At 46.6% G+C, this 12500-nt stretch overlaps 1 protein-coding gene across 1 annotated transcript in view; it reads left to right on the plus strand.

Moving 5' to 3' along the window:
- The window catches only part of LOC106594277 (TBC1 domain family member 1), a 47582-nt gene that overhangs the window by 14329 nt on the left and 20753 nt on the right, over nt 1–12500 (plus strand). The window contains exons 5-7 of the mRNA XM_082973924.1: nt 3984–4175; nt 7085–7234; nt 10834–10992. Coding sequence (XP_082830050.1) covers nt 4148–4175; nt 7085–7234; nt 10834–10992 — 337 coding nt within the window. The 5' untranslated portion in view covers nt 3984–4147. The remainder of the gene's footprint in view (nt 1–3983; nt 4176–7084; nt 7235–10833; nt 10993–12500) is intronic.

Below are 12500 nucleotides of genomic sequence, written 5' to 3' on the forward strand. Positions count from 1 at the left end.
TATTCCAGAGAATACCTGACCATACCTGTACCTACCTGTATTTACTGTTTAGTTGTAATATTCCAGAGAATACCTGACCATACCTGTACCTACCTGTATTTACTGTTTAGTTGTAATATTCCAGAGAATACCTGACCATACCTGTAACTACCTGTATTTACTGTTTAGTTGTAATATTCCAGAGAATACCTGACCATACCTGGACCTACCTGTATTTACTGTTTAGTTGTAATATTCCAGAGAATACCTGACCATACCTGTACCTACCTGTATTTACTGTTTAGTTGTAATATTCCAGAGAATACCTGACCATACCTGTAACTACCTGTATTTACTGTTAGTTGTAATATTCCAGAGAATACCTGACCATACCTGGACCTACCTGTATTTACTGTTAGTTGTAATATTCCAGAGAATACCTGACCATACCTGTAACTACCTGTATTTACTGTTAGTTGTAATATTCCATAAATGTTGAATTTGTAAGAAGTGGGTATTCATTTAGTTTAGGCATAGTGGTCCAACCTAATGGAAGGTTAGTTTTAGGGAGCGAGGGTCGGGTTTAGGAGCGAGGGTCGGGTTTAGGAGCGAGGGTCGGGTTTAGGAGCGAGGGTCGGGTTTAGGAGCGAGGGTCGGGTTTAGGAGCGAGGGTTAGGAATGAGGGTTAGGTTTAGGAGCGAGGGTTAGGTTTAGGAGCGAGGGTTAGGTTTAGGAGCGAGGGTTAGGAATGAGGGTCGGGTTTAGGAGCGAGGGTCGGGTTTAGGAGCGAGGGTCGGGTTTAGGAGCGAGGGTCAGGTTTAGGAGCGAGGGTTAGGTTTAGGAGCGAGGGTTAGGTTTAGGAGCGAGGGTTAGGTTTAGGAGCGAGGGTTGGGTTTAGGAGCGAGGGTTGGGTTTAGGAGCGAGGGTCGGGTTTAGGAGCGAGGGTTAGGTTTAGCAATGAGGGTTAGGTTTAGGAGCGAGGGTTAGGTTTAGGAGCGAGGGTTAGGTTTAGGAGCGAGGGTTAGGTTTAGGAGCGAGGGTTAGGTTTAGGAGCGAGGGTCGGGTTTAGGAGCGAGGGTCGGGTTTAGGAGCGAGGGTCAGGTTTAGCAATGAGGGTTAGGTTTAGGAGCGAGGGTTAGGTTTAGGAGCGAGGGTTAGGTTTAGGAGCGAGGGTTAGGTTTAGGAGCGAGGGTTAGGTTTAGGGAACGAGGGTTAGGTTTAGGGAACGAGGGTTAGGTTTAGGGAACGAGGGTTAGGTTTAGGAGCGAGGGTCAGGTTTAGGAGCGAGGGTCGGGTTTAGGAGCGAGGGTTGGGTTTAGCAATGAGGGTTGGGTTTAGGAGCGAGGGCTAGGTTTAGGAGCGAGGGTTAGGTTTAGGAGCGAGGGTCGGGTTTAGGAGCGAGGGTCGGGTTTAGGAGCGAGGGTCGGGTTTAGGAGCGAGGGTCGGGTTTAGGAGCGAGGGTCAGGTTTAGCAATGAGGGTTAGGTTTAGGAGCGAGGGTTAGGAGCGAGGGTCAGGTTTAGGAGCGAGGGTCGGGTTTAGGAGCGAGGGTCGGGTTTAGGAGCGAGGGTTAGGTTTAGCAATGAGGGTTAGGTTTAGCAATGAGGGTTAGGTTTAGGAGCGAGGGTTAGGAGCGAGGGTTAGGTTTAGGAGCGAGGGTTAGGTTTAGGGAACGAGGGTTAGGTTTAGGGAACGAGGGTTAGGTTTAGGGAACGAGGGTTAGGTTTAGGAGCGAGGGTCGGGTTTAGGAGCGAGGGTCGGGTTTAGGAGCGAGGGTCAGGTTTAGGAGCGAGGGTTAGGTTTAGGAGCGAGGGTTAGGTTTAGGAGCGAGGGTTAGGTTTAGGAGCGAGGGTCAGGTTTAGGAGCGAGGGGCGAGGGTCGGGTTTAGGAGCGAGGGTCGGGTTTAGGAGCGAGGGTCGGGTTTAGGAGCGAGGGTCGGGTTTAGGAGCGAGGGTCGGGTTTAGCAATGAGGGTTAGGTTTAGGAGCGAGGGTTAGGAGCGAGGGTTAGGTTTAGGAGCGAGGGTTAGGTTTAGGAGCGAGGGTTAGGTTTAGGGAACGAGGGTTAGGTTTAGGGAACGAGGGTTAGGTTTAGGGAACGAGGGTTTGGTTTAGGGAACGAGGGTTAGGTTTAGGAGCGAGGGTTAGGTTTAGGAGCGAGGGTTAGGTTTGGGAGCGAGGGTTAGGTTTGGGAGCGAGGGTTAGGTTTGGGAGCGAGGGTTAGGTTTAGGGAGCGAGGGTTAGGTTTAGGGAGCGAGGGTTAGGTTTAGGGAGCGAGGGTTAGGTTTAGGGAGCGAGGGTCGGGTTTAGAAGCGAGGGTCGGGTTTAGAAGCGAGGGTCGGGTTTAGGAGCGAGGGTCGGGTTTAGGAGCGAGGGTCAGGTTTAGGAGCGAGGGTTAGGTTTAGCAATGAGGGTTAGGTTTAGGAGCGAGGGTTAGGTTTAGGAGCGAGGGTTAGGTTTAGGAGCGAGGGTTAGGTTTAGGAGCGAGGGTCAGGTTTAGGAGCGAGGGTCGGGTTTAGGAGCGAGGGTCGGGTTTAGGAGCGAGGGTCGGGTTTAGGAGCGAGGGTTAGGTTTAGCAATGAGGGTTAGGTTTAGGAGCGAGTGTTAGGAGCGAGGGTTAGGTTTAGGAGCGAGGGTTAGGTTTAGGAGCGAGGGTTAGGTTTAGGGAGCGAGGGTTAGGTTTAGGGAGCGAGGGTTAGGTTTAGGGAGCGAGGGTTAGGTTTAGGGAACGAGGGTTAGGTTTAGGGAACGAGGGTTAGGTTTAGGGAACGAGGGTTAGGTTTAGGGAACGAGGGTTAGGTTTAGGGAACGAGGGTTTGGTTTAGGGAACGAGGGTTAGGTTTAGGAGCGAGGGTTAGGTTTGGGAGCGAGGGTTGGGTTTAGGGAGCGAGGGTTGGGTTTAGGGAGCGAGGGTCGGGTTTAGGAGCGAGGGTCGGGTTTAGGAGCGAGGGTCGGGTTTAGGATCCAGGGTCAGGTTTAGGAGCGAGGGTCAGGTTTAGGAGCATTTTCTGATTTAGTTAAATATACACTTCCTGACATTGTAAACTCTCTGCTACTGACTGCGTTTGAAACCAAGGACCTTCTGTACCCTACGAGACTGTGTTAGTGCACTGAGCTAAAGTCCTTCAGGGGGAGGCTTATCATTATGTGGATGTTGTTTACTGAATCCTCTCTTGTACGTACTGTACACACACACACACACACACACACCAACTAGAACACAGAGTAGCATGGAAGAACCTGATACTCAATGAGTGAATCTAAACTATGTGTGTGTGTGTGTGTGTGTGTGTAATAGGTGTGTGTGTGTGTGTAATGTGTGTGTGTGTGTGTAATGGGTGTGTGTAATGGGTGTGTGTAATGGGTGTGTGGTTGTGTTGAAAGGCGTGTTGAAACAAGCACAGTCACCAAAACAAACACGCCAAACTTCTTAAGAAACACATTGCTGACGCACTCGGCCACTATGGCACCAAACACCCCTCTCCACCAGAGCCAACGCCCTACACACACACCCATTACACACACACACACACACACACACACACACACACACACTGAAAGCCTGACAATAACAGTAAATGACCTTTTCATTAGAAGTAAATACATAACGAGCCACTAAACAATGAGGTGTCTGGTCTCAGTGGATGTTACCTGTATGTAGATGTTGTCCCTGGACTCAGGGGCCAGAGAATGGGCTCTATAATAGCATAGATGGACACTAATGAATTAACTGATCTCTCTCTCTCTCATTTCTCCCCCCTCTCTCTCTCTTCCTCTGTCTCGCTCCCTCCCATTTCTCCCCCTCTCTCTCTCTCTTCCTCTGTCTCTCTCTCGCTTCCATTTCTCCCCCTCTCTCTCTCTCTTCCTCTGTCTCGCTCCCTCCCATTTCTCCCCCTCTCTCCCTCTCTTCCTCTGTCTCTCTCTCGCTCCCATTTCTCCCCCCTCTCTCCACCTCTCATCTCTCTTCACTTTCGCCCTCCCATCCCCCCCCCCCCTCTCCATCTCAGACAGGGGTGCCTGTCCCATAGACGGTAGGGGCGTGTCTGCGTGCAGCGTTGCAGACGTAGACGGACCGCTGGGCGTCGTTCCGGAGGAGAGGAAGAAGCGCGGCCGAGCAGAACTGAGAGAACTGTGGAGGAAGGCCGTCCTGCAGCAGATACTACTACTGAGGATGGAGAGAGAAAACAACAATATACAGGGTAATACACAGATACTACTACTGAGGATGGAGAGAGAACACAACAATATACAGGGTAATACACAGATACTACTACTGAGGATGGAGAGAGAGACACAACAATATACAGGGTAATACACAGATACTACTACTGAGGATGGAGAGAGAGAACAACAATATACAGGGTAATACACAGATACTACTACTGAGGATGGAGAGAGAGAACACAACAATATACAGGGTAATACACAGATACTACTACTGAGGATGGAGAGAGAGAACACAACAATATACAGGGTAATACACAGATACTACTACTGAGGATGGAGAGAGAGAACAACAATATACAGGGTAATACACAGATACTACTACTGAGGATGGAGAGAGAGAACACAACAATATACAGGGTAATACACAGATACTACTACTGAGGATGGAGAGAGAGAACAACAATATACAGGGTAATACACAGATACTACTACTGAGGATGGAGAGAGAGACACAACAATATACAGGGTAATACACAGATACTACTACTGAGGATGGAGAGAGAACACAACAATATACAGGGTAATACACAGATACTACTACTGAGGATGGAGAGAGAGAACAACAATATACAGGGTAATACACAGATACTACTACTGAGGATGGAGAGAGAACACAACAATATACAGGGTAATACACAGATACTACTACTGAGGATGGAGAGAGAGAACACAACAATATACAGGGTAATACACAGATACTACTACTGCGCAACAGCTGGTTGAGGTTATTTGAGGATATAGACGGAGAATCATGAACCCAATCACCCCTGCTCATCACACACACACACACACGCCCCGGTGAAATTGGCATGTCTAGGGCAACTACAAAGTGATCGTTAATTGTTCTCTATGAATTCAACAGTACATTTGCATAATGAAATGCCTAGAAGGCAGGTGTTGTCATCAGGTGTGTGTGTTGTAGTGTGTGTGTGTGTGTGTGTGTGTGTGTGTGTGGTCTTACCTGCTGAAGGTAAAGTTCCTCTGAGGTTGTGCTGTTTGTTCCCAGGGGTTACACCCCAACGGCCTTGGGCCGAAACTACGCTATGTTGAATCTCTGAGCCGACGAGGTGAAAAACACATCTGTCGATGTTCCCAAGACGCTGAACCCATAACGGATTCAGGGTCACGGTTAATACTGGCCGACCCCCCCCCTCCTCTCTCAGACCCTGGCCGTGACCCCCCCCTCCTCTCTCAGACCCTGGCCGTGACCCCCCCCCCCCTCCTCTCTCCGACCCTGGCCGTGACCACCCCCCCCCTCTCTCAGACGGTTTCTCAGGAGGAGTTGAGATGTACAGAAAAACAAGTCCCATGTTAACACACACTGGTCCATGTGTGAATTAGAGCAGGAATGAGGAGTATTGTAATGGAAATCATTCTAACCCCTTTAGCCTAAAATAGCCTTACAAATCATTCAAATACAGACGGAAAATATTTACACAACAAGCAACCTAATATCACACAGTCAAACTCTCATTTCATTCAGTAAGTTCACCATTCTGCCATTAAGTCAGTGGGGACCTGGGAAATGTGGAGACATTTTCCTTGTTTTACTGTCCTTGTGGGGACTTTTGAGGAGTTCCAGTAGGAGGGAGGAGGGAGGGAGGGAGGGAGGGAGGGAGGAAAGGAGAGAGATGGAGGGAGGGAGAGAGAGAGAGAGATGGGGGAGGGAGAGAGAGATGGGGGAGGGAGAGAGAGATGGGGGAGGGAGAGAGAGATGGGGGGAGGGAGAGAGAGAGATGGGGGGAGGGAGAGAGAGATGGGGGGAGGGAGAGAGAGATGGGGGGAGGGAGAGAGAGATGGGGGAGAGAGAGAGAGATGGGGGAGGGAGAGAGAGATGGGGGAGGGAGAGAGAGATGGGGGAGGGAGAGAGATGTCTATTTTGGAACTTGTGTAATGTTTACTGTTCATTTTTTTAATAGTTTATTTCACTTCTGTTTATTATCTACTTGACTTGCTTTGGCAATGTTAATGTGGAGGGATGGAGAGAGAGAGGGAGGGTGAGAGGGAGGGTGAAATGGATGGAGAGAGGGAGGGAGAGATGGAGGGAGAGATGGAGGGAGAGATGGAGGGAGAGATGGAGGGAGAGAGATGGAGGGGGAGAGAGAGATGGAGGGGGAGAGAGAGATGGAGGGAGAGAGAGAGATGGAGGGAGAGAGATGGGGAGAGATGGGGGAGAGAGAGAGATGGGGAGAGAGATGGAGGGGGAGAGAGATGGAGGGGGAGAGAGATGGAGAGATGGAGGGAGAGAGAGATGGAGATGGAGAGATGGAGGGGGAGAGAGAGATGGAGGGAGAGAGAGATGGAGAGATGGAGGGGGAGAGAGAGATGGAGGGAGAGAGAGATGGAGAGATGGAGAGAGAGATGGAGGGAGAGAGAGATGGAGGGAGAGAGAGATGGAGAGATGGAGGGAGAGAGAGATGGAGAGATGGAGGGGGAGAGAGAGATGGAGAGATGGAGGGGGAGAGAGAGATGGAGGGGGAGAGAGAGATGGAGGGGGAGAGAGAGATGGAGGGAGAGAGAGATGGAGAGATGGAGGGGGAGAGAGATGGAGGGGGAGAGAGATGGAGGGAGAGAGATGGAGGGAGAGAGAGATGGAGGGGGAGAGAGATGGAGGGGGAGAGAGATGGAGGGGGAGAGAGATGGAGGGAGAGAGAGATGGAGAGATGGAGGGAGAGAGAGATGGAGGGAGAGAGAGATGGAGGGGGAGAGAGAGATGGAGAGATGGAGGGGGAGAGAGAGATGGAGGGAGAGAGAGATGGAGAGATGGAGGGGGAGAGAGAGATGGAGGGAGAGAGAGAGATGGAGGGGGAGAGAGATGGAGGGGGAGAGAGACAGACAGACAGAAGCCGTGTCCTCCTCCTCACTGTTGATCTGTCTGCAGCGTCGGAGAGTAAGCGCTTACGTCTGGACTATGAAGAGATAACTCCATGTCTGAAGGAGGTCACGCTGGTCTGGGAGAGCATGCTGGGAACACAGGCCAGGTCGAAGGTCAAGGTCAACACCGACACCGTCCACGCTGCTGTCGGACAGGGTGATCACACACACGCACGCACACACACACACACACACACACACTGTTACTGTAGTCTCTCTATAACACACCTCTAATGTTACTGTAGTCTCTATATAACACACCTCTGTTACTGTAGTCTCTCTATATAACACACCTCTAATGTTACTGTAGTCTCTATATAACACACCTCTAATGTTACTGTAGTCTCTATATAACACACCTCTAATGTTACTGTAGTCTCTATATAACACACCTCTAATGTTACTGTAGTCTCTATATAACACACCTCTAATGTTACTGTAGTCTCTATAACACACCTCTAATGTTACTGTAGTCTCTATATAACACACCTCTAATGTTACTGTAGTCTCTATATAACACACCTCTAATGTTACTGTAGTCTCTATAACACACCTCTAATGTTACTGTAGTCTATAACACACCTCTAATGTTACTGTAGTCTCTATATAACACACCTCTAATGTTACTGTAGTCTCTATATAACACACCTCTAATGTTACTGTAGTCTATAACACACCTCTAATGTTACTGTAGTCTCTATAACACACCTCTAATGTTACTGTAGTCTATAACACACCTCTGTTACTGTAGTCTCTCTATATAACACACCTCTAATGTTACTGTAGTCTCTATATAACACACCTCTAATGTTACTGTAGTCTCTATACAACACACCTCTAATGTTACTGTAGTCTCTATATAACACACCTCTAATGTTACTGTAGTCTCTATATAACACAACTCTAATGTTACTGTAGTCTCTATAACACACCTCTAATGTTACTGTAGTCTATAACACACCTCTAATGTTACTGTAGTCTCTCTATAACACACCTCTAATGTTACTGTAGTCTCTCTATAACACACCTCTAATGTTACTGTAGTCTCTCTATAACACACCTCTAATGTTACTGTAGTCTCTATATAACACACCTCTAATGTTACTGTAGTCTCTCTATATAACACACCTCTAATGTTACTGTAGTCTCTAACACACCTCTAATGTTACTGTAGTCTATAACACACCTCTAATGTTACTGTAGTCTCTATAACACACCTATAATGTTACTGTAGTCTCTCTATAACACACCTCTAATGTTACTGTAGTCTCTATATAACACACCTCTAATGTTACTGTAGTCTCTCTATAACACACCTCTAATGTTACTGTAGTCTCTCTATAACACAACTCTAATGTTACTGTAGTCTCTACAACACATCTCTAATGTTACTGTAGTCTCTATATAACACACCTCTAATGTTACTGTAGTCTCTATATAACACACCTCTGTTACTGTAGTCTCTATAACACACCTCTAATGTTACTGTAGTCTCTATATAACACACCTCTAATGTTACTGTAGTCTCTCTATAACACACCTCTAATGTTACTGTAGTCTCTATAACACACCTCTAATGTTACTGTAGTCTCTCTATAACACACCTCTAATGTTACTGTAGTCTATAACACACCTCTGTTACTGTAGTCTCTATATAACACAACTCTAATGTTACCGTAGTCTCTATAACACACCTCTAATGTTACTGTAGTCTCTCTATAACACACCTCTAATGTTACTGTAGTCTATAACACTCCTCTGTTACTGTAGTCTCTCTCTATAACACACCTCTAATGTTACTGTAGTCTATAACACACCTCTGTTACTGTAGTCTCTATATAACACAACTCTAATGTTACCGTAGTCTCTATAACACACCTCTAATGTTACTGTAGTCTCTCTATAACACACCTCTGTTACTGTAGTCTCTATATAACACACCTCTAATGTTACTGTAGTCTCTATACAACACACCTCTAATGTTACCGTAGTCTCTATAACACACCTCTAATGTTACTGTAGTCTCTCTATAACACACCTCTAATGTTACTGTAGTCTCTATATAACACACCTCTAATGTTACTGTAGTCTCTCTATATAACACACCTCTAATGTTACTGTAGTCTACAACACACCTCTAATGTTAGTGTAGTCTCTCTATAACACACCTCTAATGTTACTGTAGTCTCTATATAACACACCTCTAATGTTACTGTAGTCTCTATATAACACACCTCTAATGTTACTGTAGTCTCTATATAACACACCTCTAATGTTACTGTAGTCTCTATAACACACCTCTAATGTTACTGTAGTCTCTATATAACACACCTCTAATGTTACTGTAGTCTCTATATAACACACCTCTAATGTTACTGTAGTCTCTATATAACACACCTCTGTTACTGTAGTCTCTATATAACACACCTCTAATGTTACTGTAGTCTATAACACACCTCTAATGTTACTGTAGTCTCTATATAACACACCTCTAATGTTACTGTAGTCTCTATATAACACACCTCTAATGTTACTGTATTCTCTATATAACACACCTCTAATGTTACTGTAGTCTATAACACAACTCTAATGTTACTGTAGTCTCTCTATAACACACCTCTAATGTTACTGTAGTCTCTATATAACACACCTCTAATGTTACTGTATTCTCTATATAACACACCTCTAATGTTACTGTAGTCTATAACACAACTCTAATGTTACTGTAGTCTCTCTATAACACAACTCTAATGTTACTGTAGTCTCTATATAACACACCTCTAATGTTACTGTAGTCTCTCTATAACACACCTCTAATGTTACTGTAGTCTCTATATAACACACCTCTAATGTTACTGTAGTCTCTATATAACAAACCTCTAATGTTACTGTAGTCTCTATAACACACCTCTAATGTTACTGTAGTCTATAACACACCTCTAATGTTACTGTAGTCTCTCTATAACACACCTCTAATGTTACTGTAGTCTATAACACACCTCTAATGTTACTGTAGTCTCTATAACACACCTCTAATTTTACTGTAGTCTCTCTATAACACACCTCTAATGTTACTGTAGTCTCTATAACAAACCTCTAATGTTACTGTAGTCTCTATAACACACCTCTAATGTTACTGTAGTCTCTATATAACACACCTCTAATGTTACTGTAGTCTCTATATAACACACCTCTAATGTTACTGTAGTCTCTCTATAACACACCTCTAATGTTACTGTAGTCTCTATATAACACAACTCTAATGTTACTGTAGTCTCTATATAACACACCTCTAATGTTACTGTAGTCTATAACACACCTCTAATGTTACTGTAGTCTCTATATAACACACCTCTAATGTTACTGTAGTCTCTATATAACACACCTCTAATGTTACCGTAGTCTCTATAACACACCTCTAATGTTACTGTAGTCTCTATATAACACACCTCTAATGTTACTGTAGTCTCTATATAACACACCTCTAATGTTACCGTAGTCTCTATAACACACCTCTAATGTTACTGTAGTCTCTATATAACATAACTGATATATTGTCTCCCCCCTCCTCTCTCCCTCCCCCCTCCCCCCCTCCTCTCTCTCTCCCATTCCTCTCCCTCCCTCCCTCCCTCTCCCTCTCCCTCCTCTCTCTCCCCCCTCCCCGCTCCCCTCCCTCCCTCTCTCCTCTCCCTCTCCCCTCCTCCCTCTCCCTCCCCCTCCTCTCCTCCCTCTCCCTCCTCCCCCCTCCCTCCCTAGGAGTTCCCAGGCAGTACAGAGGAGAGGTGTGGAAGTTCCTATCAGAGCAGTTTCTGTTGAGCCAATCGGTTCCTGTCAGACCTCCAGCCAATAACAGGCCTTATAAAGAACTGCTGAAACAGCTGACCTCGCAACAGCACGCTATCCTGATAGACCTGGGTGAGCCCTACACCCTAAACCCTACACCCTAAACCCTACACCCAGCACGCCATCCTGATAGACCTGGGTGAGCCCTACACCCTAAACCCTACACCCTAAACCCTACACCCTACACCCAGCACGCCATCCTGATAGACCTGGGTGAGCCCTACACCCTACACCCTAAACCCTACACACTATACCCTACACACTACACCCTAAACCCTACACACTACACCCAGCACGCTATCCTGATAGACCTGGGTGAGCCCTAAACCCTACACACTACACCCTAAACCCTACACACTATACCCTACACACTACACCCTAAACCCTAAACACTACACCCTACACCCAGCACCATCCTGATAGACCTGGGTGAGCCCTAAACCCGACACCCTACACCCTAAACCCGACACACTACACCTACACCCTATACACTACACCCTAAACCCTACACCATAATCCCTCCACCCTAAACCCTATACACTAAACCCTATACACTAAACCCTATACACTAAACCCTATACACTAAACCCTACAAACTAAACCCTACACCCTAAACCCTACACACTACACCCTACACACTACACCCTACACCCAGCACGCTATCCTGATAGACCTGCGTGAGTCCTACACCCTAAACCCTACACTACACCCTAAACCCTACACCCTGCACCCAGCACGCTATCCTGATAGACCTGGGTGAGCCCTACACACTACACCCTACACTACACCCTACACACTACACACTACACCCAGCACGCCATCCTCATAGACCTGGGTGAGACCCTATACACTACACCCTATACACTACACCCTTCTCAATGCACACTGCACACTACACACTTCCGGACATATTACTGTTGACTAATGCTTAATGGAGTGTGATGTTATCAGTCGTTTAACCTGAAGCCCCGTCCTCGTTTAACCTGAAGCCTTGTCCTCATTTAACCTGAAGCCCCGTCCTCGTTTAACCTGAAGCCCTGTCCTCGTTTAACCTGAAGCCTCGTCCTCGTTTAACCTGAAGCCCTGTCCTCGTTTAACCTGAAGCCCTGTCCTCGTTTAACCTGAAGCCTCGTCCTCGTTTAACCTGAAGCCTCGTCCTCGTTTAACCTGAAGCCTCGTCCTCGTTTAACCTGAAGCCTTGTCCTCGTTTAACCTGAAGCCTCGTCCTCGTTTAACCTGAAGCCCTGTCCTCGTTTAACCTGAAGCCTCGTTTAACCTGAAGCCTCGTTTAACCTGAAGCCTCGTTTAACCTGAAGCCTCGTTTAACCTGAAGCCTCGTTTAACCTGAAGCCTCGTTTAACCTGAAGCCCTGTCCTCGTTTGGAGTTTACAACACACCCACACGCTAACACCACACACACACCTGCCTCTTTAGTGAAAGAATGGTGTTTTAGTGATCCTGGCTAAAGCAGTCATTTTGAATGGTGTTTTAGTGATCCTGGCTAAAGCAGTCATTATGAATGGTGTTTTAGTGATCCTGGCTAAAGCAGTCATTTAGAATGGTGTTTTAGTGATCCTGGC

This window comes from Salmo salar, chromosome 04 (genome assembly GCF_965601325.2).
Source record: "Salmo salar chromosome 04, fSalSal1, whole genome shotgun sequence".
Classification (NCBI taxonomy): domain Eukaryota; kingdom Metazoa; phylum Chordata; class Actinopteri; order Salmoniformes; family Salmonidae; genus Salmo; species Salmo salar.